The 20,199-nt window shown below is 36.7% G+C and overlaps 2 protein-coding genes across 2 annotated transcripts; both read left to right on the top strand.

The window, feature by feature from the left end:
* The first annotated feature begins 5,925 nt into the window (after positions 1 to 5,925).
* LOC134276324 (uncharacterized) lies at positions 5,926 to 8,592 on the top strand. Its single transcript, XM_062758584.1, has one exon. The coding sequence runs from the start codon at positions 5,926 to 5,928 to the stop codon at positions 8,590 to 8,592; it is 2,667 nt and encodes an 888-aa protein (XP_062614568.1).
* A 32-nt stretch (positions 8,593 to 8,624) lies between these two features.
* LOC134276323 (uncharacterized) lies at positions 8,625 to 9,200 on the top strand. The gene has a single exon (XM_062758583.1). It carries the CDS (start codon positions 8,625 to 8,627, stop codon positions 9,198 to 9,200), a length of 576 nt encoding a protein of 191 aa, XP_062614567.1.
* The last annotated feature ends 10,999 nt before the right edge of the window (positions 9,201 to 20,199 follow it).

Here is a 20,199-nt window from a genome sequence, read left to right as displayed (position 1 = left end):
CATCTGCAAAACCGTGTTTGCTCTGCTCTTATGTTGTATATTTGTTTAATGGACGTTGAGATTATATACTGTTCGTTATTTCCATATCCTTCTGCTAAGTTTCACTGATTGATTGATCTTTCAATCGATTAGAAAAAAATTAAAACCCTAAAATTCTAAAGCCCTTTATATATGTTCATGCAGCATATCTTTTAGCATATTGCCGTGTTGTACATGAAGACATTTAATTTTGACATATGCATGGCGTAATTTTGGATAAGTTTTGGTCTTATATTATTGGTCTTAAATAAAAATAATTATACTGACAGGGAAAAGAAACGCAGGGTAAACTTTTGAGGTGAATTAAATTTGTTTTTCTTAAAATATGTTTAAGTTTATATATCTAACTTTTTAAACAATCTTTCAAAAAAGATATAATCAAATTCCCATTTGATTTTGTCTAATAATGCATGAGTTACTGAAGCTCAAATGACGATACCCCCCAAAAGTGAAAATCGAAAACTCTCATTTTCTTCAAAGTCTTTCCCGTGCATCTGTCAGAGCCTTATTTCTCCTTTGCATGGAATTTCATTAGAGTGTTTATCTCTCAAACCCTGGCTATATTTGGCATAGGAAACCACGCAAAAACATAAATCAAACGGCGCACGCATGCGCCAGTGAGAGGAATAGAACAGTAAGTTGACTGGCTCATAAAATCAAGTTGTGGAATGGTTTTCTTTCAAATTTCGTACGAATGTAATGATTATAATCGTCTACTATATAAATGGCTATTTTTATGGTAATAAGGTGGCGATTTAAGAGATGGCAGGACGAATAACCCGCTCGCAACATGGTTCTGTTTGGCGTTAACGTCATCGTCACGGTTGATTGAAAACCATTCCAGACCCTCTCTGACAACAGGTTACAAGTTTAATGGGGAAAAATTACAAGAAACTTCTTAGTAAACCGTTGTTGCCCTTTTCATTAATTCGGCAATTCGAAAACAAGACCCCATTGACCTCCCGTAAACTGTGCCAAGAGTGCAAGGGATTCATAATGTCTCTTAATATTGAAAAACGATGTGCATACCTCATCTGCATCAAATAATGCAACAAGATTTGTGAACAAACACGTTGTTATCACGAAATTTGAAAGAAAACAATTATGCAATTTGGTTTTTTGAGCCAGTCAACTTACGGGTGTATTCCTCTCTCTGGCGCATGCGCGCGTCGTTTGACTTATTTTTTCTTTGCGTGGTTACCCATGTTAAATATAGCCAGGGTTTAAAAGATAAACACTCTGATGAAATTCCATTCAAAGGAGAAATAAGACTCTGACAGATGCACGAGATGGATATTGAAGATAATGAGAGTTTTAAATTTTCCTTTTTGGGGGGTATCGTCATTTGAGCTTCAATAACTAATGAATAATTACACAAAATCAACCTAGAATTTGGTTATATCTTTTTGAAAGATGATTTTAAAAGTTAGATAGGAAAACTAAAAAGTATTTTGAGAAAAACTAATTCAATTCACCTCAAAAGTTTACCCTGCGTTTCTTTTTCCCTTCAGTATATATACCTTTGAGACAGCTGCAGACTATTGAATATTTTTGAATATTAATTGTTGCACTAACCGTTCGTCGTAGATTTTGAAAAATGGCGCAAGGTGGAAATCGGCTTGATTGTCGGATACGCTTCGAATTTACCATGTGAAGGATTCTTTTTCGAAGGGAATATTTTGTGAAAGGCTACTTGTGATCAGTAATAGTAAAAAGATTGTTGTCTGGGAATTTATATTTCGTGAAAATTGATAATCAGTGCTGAAAAGACATTAAAACAGGTGCGATTGTCGATGATAAAAAGGAATTTTGGTCGCCGGAAAGAGATGGATGATCTGACAGATGGAAACACTTCATCGAGTCACTTAAATTGCTATCAAGTATTAAATTTGATAAAATTACATTCAATTTACTATTTCGATAAATAAAGGCAATTTATGATGAAAACACGGAGACACTGGTGACAGCTTATAATTGAGACAACGCCGAAGTGTTTGTCAGCTGTTCGTTGCGTGATTGCTGATTAGCGGATCTAGAAGAGGGGGGGGGGTCCGGGGGTTGAAACCCCCCTTTGTTTGCCAAGTTGAGAGAGAGAGAGAGAGAGAGAGAGAGAGAGAGAGAGAGAGAGAGAGAGAGAGAGAGAGAGAGAATAAAAATTTTCAGAGAATAAATATTTATACGTCTTACTTATGTATTGAATAGATATATTCTCATACATTTGAGTTGCGTCAAGCGAAAAGGGACCTTCGTGACCAAATTTTCGAAAATCGTTTTTTCGCCGTTTCTGAAAGAGCTTGTCTTTCTGAATATTTTGATATCAAATATTTCATTATATACCTTCTAAATTGTAATTAAAACTCCAAATGAAAATAATGCAATGCTAAAAGGATAACGCTGTAAAACGCTGAATTACGTCACATAACGTCATTGATATTTGGAAGACTGTGGTGGATTTCATTACAGGTATTGCGTTCCATATGTATAAAATAGAATTACCTCCCTTTGTTATAAGTAAACACGTGTAAGCGCCACACTCGGAACTTTCCGTTTTGAAACTTGTATGCCACAACAATGTATGTATTTACCATTTATTTACCATTTATTGATATTATTATGTTGTTTAAGTAAAATGAGTGTTATTACAGCAAGTTTTTATAGTCAGAAAATTGCATACGGATAATTTACGGTCGGTTATGTTGTCAACATGTTACTTTCATCAGCGCAATTTTTGGTTTATTTTTATAGGATTTAACTCTGTAGTTCTTGTTTTTCTTATCAGATCTTATATTTGTATATCATAAATGTTAATTGTGTAAGGAATTTATTTACATTAAGTGTTTTCCTATTCCCGCGATTTTGTCAAGATTTATCATTATGGAACGCCATTTGTGTCAATATCATTTTACATATTTAAGTTGAACTAAGAGTTTGTCAATAGAAAACAACCATTTTGAATGTGCCCTTTTTTTATTGTAGCTTTTTACCTGATTTATTCAATAAAAGTCAATTGTTGAATGAACTGGTTGAAACTTTCTGTGCCCAAGACAGAACAGTAAAAAGATTGTTCCCACAGCATGGACTTAGAGATTCACATTTGATCGTCACTCAGAAAGGAAACGTCGATCACTATAATTGGATCTAATGTCTTACACAATTTCAACAATGGAGAGCGAGTTCAATCCTGAGGATTCTAAACGGATTCGAACTATGACTGAAAAGGCGGCAGAACTCTTCAACGAGGAACGTGAAGATTATAAGACAAAGTCAGAGGCTCAATGGGCAGTTGTTGAAAACCTTATCTCTTCCTTCAGTAGTAACATCACAAACTTAGATTACTTGAACACATTTGAAAGTGACCTTTCAAAAGCCTATGCAGAATATTGCTCAACTTCCGCAAAATTTGTGTCACTCCTGACAAGGGCAAGAACAGAAGAGAGTATCAAAGAGAATCAAGAACACTCCTCATTCATGCAGAAATGTAAGGAATCTGTGATGTCTGTGATAGACAAAATCAACGAATCACGTCAAGCAGCACTAGAATACGCTTCACGTCGTTCAAGAATCTCTAGATCAACACAATCAAAAAACACTCATAGTTCGAATTCATCATCACAACTTGCTCGTATGCGTGCTAAAGCAGAGGCAGCGAAAGTTCGACTAGACTTTGTACAACAAGAGACATCAATACTGAAACAGAAAGCAGTTATTGCTGAACAAGAAGAAGTAGCTCGAGCTGCATCCTTGAGGAAACAAAAAGAACTCGAAGCTGAATTGAGACTCCTAAACACCAAACAGGAAGTAGCAGCAACAAAAGCAGAAGCAGAAGCACTAGAGAATGAAGATGGAAAACCAATGCTGCGAGATTTGGAGAGATTGGAAGCTTTGAGACCCATTGACCCAATGGAGAGAACCCAACGTTATATTCATGAACAGTCGGTCATAAATCGTGAGGCGGAAACGAAACCAGCAGCCGAACTGAATGCATACGCGCCAGCCTTTCTTCCAAGGCAACCACGTTTTCCTGAATTTACTTTACAAGATAGAGCTTTTCTTCATAGACAGCCAAATATTCCAGATACTTCAGCGAATGGACATGACCAAATAAATTACTTTACTCAGTTTCTTTTGAAGAAAGACTTGCTCATATCTCGACTTACTCGATTTGATGACCAGCCACAAACATACATATTCTGGAAGGCGCAATTTCAAGAAATAATAAAAGAATTGGAAACAACAAAAACCGAAGAACTAGATCTCCTCACAAAATGGCTCGGACCAGCTCCATTGAAATACGCCACAAGCATCAGGTCAGCAAATGTGTCAGATCCCTCAGAAGCCCTTAAGAGAATCTGGGAACGTCTAGACGAACGATATGGTAGTCCTGAACTGCTAGAATCTGTGTTGATGTCAAAATTGTCTTCATTCCCTAAACTCACTAACAGAGACAATGTGAAATTATATAATTTGTTAGACTTACTTTGTGAGATTGAGTCACTGATGTCTAGTCCAAAGTACAGAAGTCTGTTGAGCCACTTCAATTCTTCTTCTGGTATAGCGCCCATACTGTGTAAGCTTCCACACAACATTCAGGAGAAGTGGATTACTCATGCGTACAAATACAAACAACAACATGCTGTTGTTTTCCCACCATTCACATGTTTCGTTTCATTCATGAAAGATATCAGCAAAATGAGAAATGACCCTGGATTCATGTACACCACTGAGAATGCAACAAATTCTTACACAGTGAAAGAAAAGGTTGGTCAGAGAAACAATCAAGTGAAACAATGGATCGACACAAAGAAAACCGGAGTCACGCAGAATTCAGAAAATTTGAAGTCAACTAGTACAGTGTGTCCCCTTCACAAAGCTAATCATAGTCTGAATGACTGTCGTGGTTTCAGAGACAAGTCATTTGAGGAACGTAAACGTTTTTTGCGGGACAACAAGATTTGTTTCAAATGCTGTAATTCTGATGAACACAAGTATAAGGAGTGTACAGCTCAGATTCGTTGTTCTCAGTGTGGAGGCCACTCTCATCCATCAGCTCTTCACATCGGAACACGCACAGTCTTGCATGGTGGGGAGAAGACGGGTGATAATTCTACAACGTCAGCATGCACTCAGGTATGCAGAGATGGATTCTCAGGGAAATCGTGTGCTAAAGTAGTTTTGGTAAACTTACACCAAACCCACGATCCAAGTAAGACACTAAAGGCATACGCAATAATAGACGATCAAAGCAACAGAATACTAGTAAAGTCAGAAGTCTTTGATCAGCTTTATATTGAAAGTGAAATGACTGACTATCAGTTAACTTCCTGTTCTGGAGTTACTGACATGCTAGGCAGACAAGCCCTAAATCTCACTGTTTCATCTCTCGATGGATCATCATCAGTTGACATACCCATTGTCATAGAATGCAACCACATTCCAGACATCCGGAATGAAAAACCTACACCAGAGGTAGCGAAATCATATACTCACCTTCAGAACATTGCAGACGACATACCTGAAGTTAATGAAAATGTTCCGATTCTCATCTTGATTGGCCGTGATATTCCAGAGGCACACCATGTAGCAGAACCGCGAACAGGTCCTAGAAATTCACCCTTTGCGCAGAGACTTACATTGGGTTGGGTGATAGTAGGTGAATCTTGTTTAAACAAAGTTCATCGTCCAAACTCAGTTGTAGTGAACAAAACTTACCTGCTTCCTAACGGGAGGACATCCATGTTTCAGCCATGTCCCAATAACATACACGTAGAAGTCCACAATAAAGATACTGGTCACTATTCACGAGATCTGGATTCTTCTATTTTCATGAAATGAAAGGATGATGATACAGTTGGTCTCTCGGTAGACGATAAGGACTTCATCAGAGCTATGGATCAAGATGTTCATCTTAGTTTTGAAGGTAATTGGGAAGCGCCATTGTCATTTAGAGAAAAGCGACAACCGCTACCAAACAACAGATCTTACGCACTCAAGCGAGCACAAAATCTGGATATCAGTCTCCAGAAAGACCCAACAAAACAAGAGCATTTCATGTCCTTCATGAAAAAGATATTTGACATCAACCATGCAGAAATCGCACCCCCTCTTAAAGAAAAAGAAGAGTGTTGGTATCTACCCATTTTCGGGGTGTACCACCCTAAAAAGCTGTCGCAAATTAGAGCTGTGTTTGACTCCTCTGCCAAGTTTCAGAACATTTCCCTTAACGACGTACTTCTTTCTGGTCCAGATTTAAACAACGAACTTCTCGGTGTACTCTTGCGATTCCGGAGAGAACCTGTAGCTGTAACAGCAGACATTGAGTCTATGTTTCACTGTTTTTTAGTTGACGAGAGACACAGGAACTTCCTCCGCTTTTTCTGGTACAAAGACAATGACATAAACAACCAGTTGATAGAGTTCCGAATGCGAGTTCACGTTTTCGGTAATTCACCTTCACCAGCCGTTGCTGTGTATTGCCTCCGGAAGGCTGCCTGTGCCAATGAGGATACCTTTGGACCTGATGTGACAGACTTTGTATGTCTAAACTTCTATGTCGATGACGGGTTGATTTCTCTCCCAACTGCTGATAAGGCAATCGACTTGCTTGAACGAACACAAGCTGCCCCTAAGGCGGGTGGTAATCTGCGTTTACATAAGGTAGCATCAAACGACAAGCATGTTATGGATGCATTTCCACCTGAGGACAGGGCAAAGGACTTCAGTGATATTGACTTAAGTGTTGATGAACTTCCTACGTTAAGAAGCTTAGGATTGAACTGGGAGCTGAAATCTGACTCATTCACATACCGTTTATCAGTGGGAGAAAGGCCTTTCAGTAAGCGAGGACTATTGTCGACAATTAACGGGATATTTGACCCCATTGGATTCGTTGTGCCAGTCGTAGTCTCTGGAAAAGTCTTGATGAGAGATTCATTAAGAGGTTCACACAATTGGGACGACCCCTTACCTCCTCATCTATTGGACAGATGGTCTAATTGGAAAGACTCCTTAAAACTCCTAGAAGATGTGCATATCCCAAGAACATATGCACCAGTCTCTCTACAAGGGACCTTGTCCATAGAGCTCCATATTTTCTCAGACGCCTCGGAAACAGCCATAGCTTCAGTGGCGTACTTACGTACAGTCGATGTGTCAAACAACGTTCATGTGGGATTCGTTTTGGGAAAGTGTAAGCTTGCACCAATGAAAGGACATTCTGTTCCACGTTTGGAACTCTGTGCGGCTGTGATGTCGGTCCAGATATATGATATCATCAATGAAGAACTTGACATGAACGTTAACTCTGTTCGCTTTTATACCGACAGTCTCGTTGTCCTGGGTTATATACATAACCAAAGCAGACGATTCTATAAGTACGTAGAAAACCGAGTCGACCGAATCAGAAAATCAACAACACCTGACCAATGGCAGTATATTTCAACTAAACATAACCCAGCGTATTCTGGTACGAGAAATATGACTGCTGAGGACATTATCAACGACAGGTGGATCTTAGGACCTCCTCAACTCAGAGAACCGATTGAAGACAATCTCAATACAGAATATCATCTCTGTGATCCTGAGAATGACGTTGAAATTCGCAAGACTAAAGACGTTGAAACTCTTAAAACAACTTTCAACGACAAAGGGGATCAACTTGAGGCATTTCGCATAACTCATAGGCTTGAGAGATTCTCTACTTGGAAAGTATTAGTGAGATCCATAGACAGATTGAGAACACTATCTAGGAGTTATCACTCTCCAAAGGATCTTGCAGCCTCAAACAACTTGTTTTCATCGGAAGACCTCATTATACGCATGGTCCAGCGACAGGTTTTCGCGCAGGAGATTGTGTGCTTGCAATCACATAGGTCATTGCCAAGGAGTAGTAGCCTCATCTCTTTGAATCCAGTTATTGATAAAAACGGTTTGTTACGTGTAGGAGGTAGATTGAAGAGAGGATACCTTAGTATCAACGAGAGACATCCACTTATCATTCCAAAGAATCATTACGCAGCTGTCCTACTAATACGCCATTTTCACGAAATGGTAAAGCATCAAGGGAGACATTTCACAGCTGGGGCACTGCAATCAGCAGGATTCTGGATTATTGGAGCGAAGCGCTTAATATCCTCACTGCTACACAAGTGCGTAAAGTGCCGTCGACTACGTGGAAAATACCAGAGTCAACTGATGTCTGACTTACCAGCAGACCGAATTCAACCCTGCCCTCCTTTCACTTATATTGGGTTAGATACCTTTGGGCCATGGACAATTGCGACTCGCAAAACAAGAGGTGGAGTGTCGAACAGCAAGCGATGGGCTGTACTTTTCACTTGCTTATACACTAGAGCCATTCATATAGAAGTGATCGAAGAACTTTCATCCTCTTCTTTCATCAACTGCTTAAGAAGATTTATTTCTCTCAGAGGAAATGTAAAAGAAATCCGATCTGATCGTGGATCTAATTTCGTTGGAGCGATTGATGACCTAGACGTCAATGCCATAAGCGTTGAAGACAAGCCAGTTCAGGAATTTCTATCAGACCAGAAGTGACTTGGATCTTCAATCCCCCACATTCCTCCCACATGGGTGGAGTGTGGGAGCGGATGATTGGGATTGCTCGTAGGATACTCGACTCAATGCTCATGGACTTACATTCAAAACATCTTACTCATGAAGTATTGACGACCCTTATGGCCGAAGTATGTGCCATCGTCAATTCCAGGCCAATCGTCCCAGTGTTGTCAGACCCAGAAGCCCCTATGATTCTCAGCCCAAACATGTTGCTGACTCGGAAGACTTACAACATTCCGACAGATTTTGGACCATTCAGCATCAAGGATATGTATAAATCCCAGTGGCGCTGTGTCCAACATCTTGCTAATATTTTCTTGGACCGCTGGAAAAAGGAATACCTACAAACACTTCAAGTTAGGCGTAAATGGCAAAAAACCTTACCTGATCTCTGTGTAGGAGACATTGTTCTTGTGAAAGACTCAAGCACTGCAAGGTGTGAGTGGCCGCTTGGAATCATTACTAACGCAATCAAAAGTGCTGACGACAAAGTGCGTAAAGTGGAGGTGAAAATAGTCAAGGACGACAAATCCATGACATACACAAGGCCAATATCAGAACTGGTTCTTTTGATTCATGAGGACTGAGACTAAACTTTTCTGGACAAACAAAATTGTTGACATGATATGTATTGCAGTAATTTGTTTGATTATTACTTTATGTCAAGTAGAAACTTGTGAATTTTTTAATTCATGTTTTATATATTAGTGATATTTTCAATATCAGGTGGGGAGTGTGGTGGATTTCATTACAGGTATTGCGTTCCATATGTATAAAATAGAATTACCTCCCTTTGTTATAAGTAAACATGTGTAAGCGCCACACTTGGAACTTTCCGTTTTGAAACTTGTATGCCACAACAATGTATGTATTTACCATTTATTTACCATTTATTGATATTATTATGTTGTTTAAGTAAAATGAGTGTTATTACAGCAAGTTTTTATAGTCAGAAAATTGCATACGGATAATTTACGGTCGGTTATGTTGTCAACATGTTACTTTCATCAGCGCAATTTTTGGTTTATTTTTATAGGATTTAACTCTGTAGTTCTTGTTCTTCTTGTCAGATCTTATATTTGTATATATCATAAATGTTAATTTTGTAAGGAATTTATTTACATTAAGTGTTTTCCTATTCCCGCGATTTTGTCAAGATTTATCATTATGGAACGCCATTTGTGTCAATATCATTTTACATATTTAAGTTGAACTAAGAGTTTGTCAATAGAAAACAACCATTTTGAATATGCCCTGTTTTTATTGTAGCTTTTTACCTGATTTATTCAATAAAAGTCAATTGTTGAATGAACTGGTTGAAACTTTCTGTGCCCAAGACAGAACAATTACTAAATCGCCCTTTTGTATTAGTTAGAAAATATTTTTTTCTAAAGATGTATTTTAGAGTTTTTAAAATATAGATTTATCCAAATTAGCATTTTTATGATCGTATATTGTAAAATAGTGATAATTTAAAGGTTTGAGAAGAAAAATATCATCTAAATGTACATGTATATTGAAATAATAAAGTAAGTAGTAAATTTTCAAGGAGTATTTTCAACGACATTATCTCAACCTTTTTCTACCTCATCAACAAAATCATGCTTTAATCTTTGGAAATTAGTATTTGAAAGGATCATGGACTAGGAATAGACCGCTGACCATAAAAAAACCGAAAAAGTTCCTACTCTGAAATGAATAGGACATTACATAGGAAAAATAAACAACTTTATATTTTGTTGGATTTAAACATTTTTAAGGTAAGAAAGGAAAGTTTTATTGTGCTAGAGACTTAAAGGGATGTTCAAAGGAAAAAGTTGAAGCGAGCAGATAATTCATTTCAGCCCATATTGATTGAAACAAGCGGCCGAAATCTGAGCAAAAAATCCCTAATCAATTTGTATGGCACCTGTCTGAGATGTCGTAGTGGACGTCCGACCAAATATTTTAGTCCCTATGACATCTCGCTGAGATTAATACAAATGATACTTCATGCCTGTATATATTTGTATATTTTTGCCTTTTAATAGTTGAACTTTTTCTATATTTCTTCAGGCTATTGTTTATTTCTTCCTCAAATGGACTAAACTTCTCCCATAGTTTTATTCATTACATCTGATGCATAAGCAACCCTTTTCTGAAGAATGATGCTTAGACTGTAAGCTATAACAGAGATCTAAACAATGTCGCTGACAATATGCAATAACTACCACTGGCAGTTTAAAACCTGGGGGAGGAAAATAATTTACAGACAGATACTTTTAAAACTAACACATAATTATCTCACCAGCATGTCATTGTGCAACAAAGTCGTCAGCATTTTATTTGTCCTTTGAACGGGTGAAACGTTTTGAATGGCACTCGAATCGATGAATTTTACACTTAACCAAGCTATCTTCTCAGATACATCTAGCATTATTTACCCGCCGTTTCATCTTAAAACCGGAAGTGCGACTTTGTAAATTCGAAATCTCGATCCCGACTCAAATTTGACATCGGAAAGAAAATATTGTTTTTTTCTGAAAATTCTAAACCTTGAGCGGAGGGTTAATAAAACTGAAAATAAAATAAATCCTGGCCTTTGAATGTGTAATTAGATCATTAGCATATTAACCAGGAGCAAAGGATAAGGTGTACGTTCAAAGAATTCATGCATTTCACTATATAATCATTAGAGCCCCACCCTAAAACAAGAACCCTTGACCCTGGGGCCATAAAATTCACAATTTTGGTAGAGGCACTCTTGCTCATCATAACTATGTACTTAGTTAGTTTATTTAATACCCAGGAGCAGAGAAGAAGATTTTCAAAGAAATAATGTATTTTCACTATATAATCAATAGAGCCCCGCCCTAACACCAGAACCCTTGACCCCGGGGCCATAAAATTCACAATTTTGGTAGAGGCACTCTTGCTCATCATAACTATGTACTTAGTTGGTTTATTTAATACCCAGGAGCAGAGAAGAAGATTTTCAAAGAAATAATGCATTTTCACTACCAACTTATTTAGCCCCGCCCTAGCACTAGAACCCCTGACCCCAGGGCCATGAATTTCACAATTTTGGTAGAGGACTCAATGCTGATTACAATCAAGCAAACAGATTGACTGCTTGATGTCCAGGAGTAAAGAAGAAAAATTTTAAAGATTGCATTAATTTTAGTGGTTTTGGCCCCACCCCTCAGGCCCCAGGGGGGCAGGGATCATGAAATTCACAATTTTTGTTCCCCTTCACCCATACATGCTTTGTGCCAATTATGGTCAAAATTGGTTTAGTGGTTTCAGAGAAGAAGCTGAAAATGTTCAAATGTTAACACACGACGCACGACGCACGACGGACGACGACGGACGAAAACGGATAGCAATAGGTCACCTGAGTTTACTCAGGTAACCTAAAAAAAACAAGCGGAGATAAATATGAATTAGAGAAAAATCAATGGCATTTTTAAAAAATCTTTTTCTCAAGAACCACTGGTCCAGGAAAGATGAAACTCATGCGGAATTGTTCTCAGGTAGTGTAAACTCAAGTTTGTTAAAATCATTACCCAGGCTGGCCAAAATGGCTGATCAAAGTTTTACAAAGAAATTAATAGGAAATATCTTTAAACATCTTCTTTTCAAGAACCATTGAGACAGGAAAGATGAAACTCCTATGGAATTATCGTCAGGTAGTTTAGATTCAAGTTTGTTCAAATCATGACCCCTTGGGGTTAGATGGTGCCAAAATGGCCGATCAAAAATTAACATAATAATATATAAGGAAACCTTTTAAAATCTTCTTTTCAAGTATTTCAAAGCCATGCTAAATGATATTTATTTGGAATTATCCTCAGGTAGTGTAAATTCTAGTTTCTTCAAATCATGATTCCCCCGGGGGTGGGGGTTGGGGGTAAAAATTCATGCCCCCAAGCCACAGTAAACATTTTGTTCTGATCTGATATGTGCTATACCCTAGCCGATTGCTCAGTAGAGCAATGTGGCCACTGAGCCTCCTGTTTTACCTAAAATTTGAGCCTACGTGACTTTAGAGGGTCACATGATGTCAAAAAATATCGATGTGAAAAGCCAAGGACATAATCTTCAAGATAACATAAAACTATTTTAACTTGAGTGTCTTGCTTAAAAATAAAACTGTCCAACTTTAAAAACATCGGATTCCGTGTCCTTTTATAGAAAATGTTGTCTTAACTGTACTGCGTTGACAATTTCAGATTTGATATGATATAGATAAAGCTTTCATGAGTTATAATTTTGTTATTTATGTCAACTGGTAGCAATTTTATCGAAGTTGTGGTATTACTTTTGGACCAACCCTATTCTTTTATTGCGTAAAGGGAGGGAATATTTAGGTAAAAGTTCATTCTCACTGCCCTATTTTACATTGATAACATCTCAAAAAATACGGAAAAAGAGAGTCAAATTCTTAAAAAACATCTGACAGGGCGCATACTTATTTAAAGAAAGGCTAATGCTACGCCCTTGAAATTCCTTTTAGTTTAAAAGAAAACATCAACAAGACGTGGGTACGCAACAGCAATCTCGTGAAGGACTTTCTTGTTATTTTCAGCGTGTATTTTGCAGTGTCTCTCATGATTGATGTAACAACAGGACCGTCACTTTTGAACACCAAAGAATTAAAATAAGATTAAGCTCCGCCGATTCTTGATGGTGATAAATAATATATTCTGGTTTCTCTATTTCCTCTAAATTGACTTCAGGCCGCCTGTTGGGGTTTTGATATCTATAGAATACCTCTATTCAATCTCTTTTGTCCTAATAAAACAGAAAACAGAATGTTTTCTGTTGTTCTTCACTAGCTGATTTGGGTGTTGATATATCAGATCGTGGACAGAGTATTTTTTTTTCAACATTTTCAAAGACATATTAATCTCTAATGTCTGCCACCCCCCTCCCGAATCAAATGGTCGTTACCTATACAAATAGTGAAATACAAGAGTATTCCCAAATCCTTCCCAGCTAGTTCCTAAAACATAACTTAGTTCAAATCCCTCAACAGTAGGAGGTTTGATTGCAAGCCATCGTAGAATCTCGTAATAACACAAGTGTATTATGTATTTACAGTATTGAGTGAGGGGTATTGTTATCGTATTGGTCAGTGATGTATGCTATCGATTTAATTTTAATGATGATTGAATATTTCCGTTTTTATTGACCATCAGTGCAATCTTTAGACCTACAGTGGTGTACGTGTGTATACTATACACATCATTGAGGAAAGCGAAAGGTTTGACTAATGGTAATCTAACAACCAAGCTATTTGATAAACGTGATGACTTTAACTTCTCTATCGTCAACTTCCCTTACTTATGCAGCAATATACCTTCATCACCTGCATACGGAGTATTTATATCTCAATTGATTCGATACGCAAGAGCATGCTCTACGTATGAACAATTTCTTAAACGAGGTAAATTATTGACAAGCAAGTTGATGAAACAAGAATATCAACAGTCTCGTTTAAAGTCATCATTTCGTAAATTCTATGGTCGATACAATGACCTTGTCAGCAAATACAATTTATCATTGAATGAAATGCTGACTGACGTTTTTCATACCAATTGTTAGTCCATTATTTATACACTGAATTAACCACGGATTTTTTTCCGTTATTTCCTGATTATGACAACGAGCACACGGCGGGTGTGACCGGTCGGCAGGGGATGCTCACTCCTCCATGGCACCTGATCCCACCTGTGATGTTTCGGAGGTCCGTGTTTGCTCTGCTCTTATTTTGTATATTTGTTAAATGGACGTTGAGATTGAATACTATTCGTTATTTCCATATCCTTCTTTTAACCACCGAACATGTATCTCTGCTGGTGGACAATTTGTTCCCGAGGATACTTGTTGTTCGGTACTTATTCATGCATGAGTACACATAATAACGAAATGATACTGGCAGGCGACGCGTCGCCCAGTATAAAAAGGCGTCACTCCCTTGAGTCTTTAAGGGACACAGACTCATGGAGTTCATTTGGTGCCCCTCGGATAATCCTCGGGGATATTAAACATATGTCATATGTACAGACTTCAGATTCCCGGTTTTGGTATAAAACCAATACATCATATACCAAATTGAAAGAGTGTAAAGTTTCTATTACAAATATATTGGATGATTCCTTTTCCGACCCAATGTCTTTGGTTTCAAAATGTTCTGTGCGAAACTGTAAAACCTGTGACATTTTGATAACTGACACTTTTTTCACCAGTAATCTTACTGGACAGAGCTTCTATACCAAAACTTGGGAAAATCTGAACTGCAAATCTTCTAATGTTGTTTATGGAATAGAATGTAATCTGTGTGGACTTATTTGTGTCGGTGAAACCAAGGGATCGCTTAACAAAAGAATATTAGGTCATCGATTTCAAATAAATCATGGTGGTCAGCAGCTTTTATATAAACATTTTAATTCACCTGATCATTCTATTTTATCAATGAAAGTTAGAATTCTGGAAAAGATTTATCACCACACAAATAGTCCGTCGTTGAGTACACCTTTCCGTAGACAACGTGAAGAATTCTGGATTAGGAAACTAGGGACAGCCTTTCCCTATGGGTGTAATGACAATGTTGATAGTGTTGGAAATCTCACAAGCCCGCAGTGTAATAATGTAAATGTGATTGGACTTTTTAACAATACTCAGAGACGTAAGCGTAGTCATGGACATTGTTCATACAATAAACCTGCAATACACGACGTCTCTTTTGATTCATTACTACCTTATGTAAATCAACAGTTAGGTCTACATCATATTCGAACCAAACTTTACTCTGTGCCTTGAAACTATTAAATAGTCTTCTTGAAAAGACCAAGGAACATCCAAATTTAGATTCCTCGACACCTGAATGTAGTCTCGGTTCTGTGATTATGGATATTGCACATCACAGGCTTTTTAAACCCCCACGTTTCACGGAAGAAAATGCAGCTCAAACAATCCGTCTTTTCCTTAAACTTCAATATGCCAATAAAGGAATTGACGCAGATAATATAAGTAATATTCTTAATCACAAAAGGGTCCAGTCTTGTATTCCACCATATTTCAAGTTAAAGACTACGCCTTGTATTTCCTACAAATATACATCGACCATTGCTTCCAAACTTTTCAATTACAAAAACACTTTACATGGCCTGGATATTGACTATCTGAAAAATAATCCCCTTTCGTGTTCATGTTCTTCTTCGCCCTATAACTATAGTCCTGCTGGACACGTTATTACAGGTGACGTAAAAATAGTTCGTAATGAGGACCTTAGATCACTTATTTTAAAAGGTCCTAAATATAGGGAACCCCGATCCTTCAACTTGCGTCGGAATTTCATAAATATTATGGATTCTGTTGAAAATTACGCCAGACGATGGGCTAGATATAAAAAAGAAGACATTGACACCTTGTCAGAATGGATTAAATGTTTCAGATCCATGTTAAAGTCACGTATTAAAAGATTGAGGGGCAAAATGAAAACCATCTATCCTTCTGTGTTCAATAAACCAGAAGTGAAAAAAGAATTTGATAGATTACACGATCAGTACGTACTGGTTCCTGCCGACAAAGCAGGTAACAACATTGTCTTCGTTTGTAAGGCTCATTATATAAATTGCATTCTAGAAGAACTTGGATTTAATTCTACAAGTGGTAATCCTACTTATACATATTCTTCTCTTTCTAAGGAAGAAATTCTTCAAAATCACCTGTCAGTTTTGAATACTTTTAATATTCCACAGAGCCAAAATGAATTTGAACTACCTTATATATATTGGATTCCGAAACTTCATAAGAATCCTTACAAACAAAGATACATTGCAGGTTCCAGTAAATGTTCAACCAAGCCTCTTTCGTTACTTCTCACTAAAATATTGACATGAGTGAAGGAAAAACTTCAAGAGTACTGTACAACTATATATTCAAGAAGTGGTGTGAATCAGATGTGGATACTTAAAAATTCTAAAGAACTTTTGGACGATTTGAAATCACAGGACTTTACAAAAATCAACAGTATAAAAACTTATGACTTTTCAACTTTATACACAACAATTCCCCACGACAAATTAAAATCCAGGCTTTTTGATATCATTGACAGCTGCTTCTTCAACAAAAATGGAACTCGTAAGTTTAATTACCTCGTCATTGGTCATTTGAAAAATTATTTTGTTAAAACAGATTCTGATTGCACACATAAGTACTCTGAAGATGACATTAAGAAGATGCTTGAGTTTCTGATTGACAATATCTATGTGGTTTTTGGAGACCAGGTATTCCAACAATCTATTGGAATTCCCGTGGGAACAAATTGCGCTCCGTTATTGGCACACTTATTTTTATATTCATATGAAGCAGAATTTATGCAAAATCTTTTACGTGAAAAGAAGAAAAACACTTGCTGTGGCCTTCAACTCGACATTAAGATATATCGACGACGTATTGTCAATTAATAATGATAATTTCCATTCCTACGTCGATACGATATATCCTGGTGAGCTTGAGATAAAAGATACCACAGAGTCCGAAACTTCTGCTTCATACTTGGATATTTTACTTGAAAAAGACACTAATGGTAATCTAACAACCAAGCTATATGATAAACGTGATGACTTTAACTTCTCTATCGTCAACTTCCCTTACTTATGCAGCAATATATCTTCATCACCTGCATACGGAGTATTTATATCTCAATTGATTCGATACGCAAGAGCATGCTCTATGTATGAACAATTTCTTAAACGAGGTAAATTATTGACAAGCAAGTTGATGAAACAAGAATATCAACAGTCTCGTTTAAAGTCATCATTTCGTAAATTCTATGGTCGATACAATGACCTTGTCAGCAAATACAATTTATCATTGAATGAAATGCTGACTGACGTTTTTCATACCAATTGTTAGTCCATTATTTATACATTGAATTGACCACGGATTTTTTTCCGTTATTTCCTGATTATGACAACGAGCGCACGGCGGGTGTGACCGGTCGGCAGGGGATGCTCACTCCTCCATGGCACCTGATCCCACCTGTGATGTTTCGGAGGTCCGTGTTTGCTCTGCTCTTATTTTGTATATTTGTTAAATGGACGTTGAGATTGAATAATATTCGTTATTTCCATATCCTTCTTTTAGCGTACACAATGTATCCAATGTATAGAGAACAAGCACACAATATAGAAAGAAATGTCAAGGACTTTTAAGGATACCGTTTTGATTTAGTAAAAAAGAGTCCAGTCTGGTCCGCATGTATATTATTTCAAAATTTACGAGGTAGAAAAAACTTCATCAAGTGCTGATGAGTTATCTCCCATGCTGGGTCGATAATTGCTTTTGAAAACTATAGTTAGATCCACTCTTCAAACATTTCAATTCTTTATCAAAAAGATATCTCTTCAAGATAACAAAAAGTTATTTTAACTAGATATCTTGCTTAAAAATAAAACTGTTTCAACATTAAATGTATCGGATTCCTAGTCTTTTTATAGATACGTCAAATAGTAGCAATTTTATCGAGGTTGTGACATTACTTTTGGACCAACCCTGGCATTTTACTGTCTAAAGGGAGGGAATATTTAAGTAAAAGTTCATTCTCACTGCTCTATTTTTCATTGAAAAAAACTCAAAGAATATGGAAACAAAGAGCCAATTTTTTTAAATATCATCTGAAAGAAGCAAACCAATTTATTCGAAAGGCTTATGGTACTCCCTTGAAATTCTTTAAAGATTAAAAGAAGACATCAACAAGACACATCAGTCTCGTTCAGGTCTCTCATATCAATTCGTTTTAAAGGATTGCTATATAGTATTTAAAAACGAACACACGCTATTATCTATCATTATTCTAGTATGTGATATTCAAAGATGATGTCTGAAATGATTTCTTGATGTGTGTTATATTGAGCCCTTTCACAAGTGAATAAGATACATGTACTAACTTATACATATATATCGCTTCATAATAATCTTTCAACCTACATGTGTATTTCAGCAGCAATATTCGTTGGAAAAGTATCATAAAACATGTACATGAAATCTCCCAAACATTTCACTCCTGCTTTGTTCATTCAGAAAAAGCGAAAACATAATCGTCCCCGATATGTAGTGATAAACCCTCATTACAATTAACCTATATAAATAATGTACTTAAATAATTGCTATCCCAACCATGAAAATATTAATTTTTAATTACAGAATATTGTCTATTCTTATTTTATTGTCCATTGTGTGCCTTAACTGTAATGTGTAGCAAATTATCGAAGTTGTGACATTACTTTTGGATCAACCCTATTCTTTTACTGCCTAAAGGGAAGGAATATTTAGGGAAAAGTTCTTTCTACCTGCTCTATTTTACATTGATAAAATGTTAAAGGCTATATACGGAAACAAAGAGCCAGTATATTAAAAGAATCTGAGGGGACGTGGGCCCATTTATTAGAAGGGCTACCCTTACTCCATTGAAATATGTTTCAGGTTTAGAAGACATCAACACGACGTGGTACACATCAACAGTCTCTTGTAGGACTTTCTTGTCGAAGGGTTTTCATAATTAAAAAAAGTCATAAAGTTATCTCTTATTATTCTAGTATGTGATATTCAAAGATGTCTGAAATTTATTTTAATTTTTTTTTCAGATCAACAGACAGCAATCACAGGATTTTGAAAACTATCAAAGCAGACTTAGAAAAAAGGAACATCGACCATGGAGTTCACAACTCCCGCCCTGTGCTACCCGAAGGTGAGTATAATGGTCATTTTCAGCAACAGGAAACTCTAAACATACATAACAGATTTTGTGTAGGAGTGTGAAAGTCTCATATTTTATTTTATGGTTGTTCTTTATAGTTGAGAAGCATTCCTTTAAATTTTGAATAAGAAATTGGCTTAAAATTATGGCTTAACGGTAGAATGATGTCAAGGGAGTGTTTTGTTGAGCCTTTCCACAAGTGATTAAGATACATGTACAGTGTACTAACTCATACATGATATCATTTCATGACAATTATGCAAACTATTAAAGCAGCAATACACCTAGGTGAAAAAGTATCATAAAACATGTACATGAAATCTACCTGATATTTTTCTTCTGCTTTGTTGACTCAGAAAAAGCAACTTTTTTGTCCCGATTCTAAAAATAAACAAACATACAATGTTATCTTTTCAGAAAGCTAAATGACAATGGGAACGGGGAGGTACGCAAAATTGTTAGCAATGATCGTTTCATATCTTACATTGTCATTTACCAAAAAAAAAATCAGATACAAGTCTACAATTAAAACCGGACAATGATTCCTAGACTTGCTCAAGTCTCTATGTTTTTATTGTTTAATATTCATAAATAGTTTTACAAATTCTTTTTTCTTATTTGTTTTGCTGTCCCCAGCTCTCTGTCAATGTTAAATGTTATCAAACATAGAGACTTGTAAACCCTGCACTGGGCTAATCAGCATCACTATTACATCTGTCATCATGTATCTCTCTACGAGACATTTTTATGACCTTTCACAAAATTAAATTGTTTTTGCTCAGCTGGCAATTACACTCCCGGTATCAGTTCCTAAAACTGGCGACTTTTTTTAGTTTTAT

The sequence above is a fragment of the Saccostrea cucullata genome, unplaced genomic scaffold (assembly GCF_032062105.1).
Source record: "Saccostrea cucullata isolate Sc308-1 unplaced genomic scaffold, CSIRO_AGI_Scuc_v1 ctg2351, whole genome shotgun sequence".
Classification (NCBI taxonomy): domain Eukaryota; kingdom Metazoa; phylum Mollusca; class Bivalvia; order Ostreida; family Ostreidae; genus Saccostrea; species Saccostrea cuccullata.
This window is presented reverse-complemented; position numbering and strand designations above follow the sequence as displayed.

What these genes read in the sequence shown, in the direction of transcription:
- LOC134276324 (XM_062758584.1), top strand. Translation starts at nt 5,926, where the DNA reads ATGGATCAAGATGTTCATCTTAGTTTTGAAGGTAATTGGGAAGCGCCA.
- LOC134276323 (XM_062758583.1), top strand. Translation starts at nt 8,625, where the DNA reads ATGGGTGGAGTGTGGGAGCGGATGATTGGGATTGCTCGTAGGATACTC.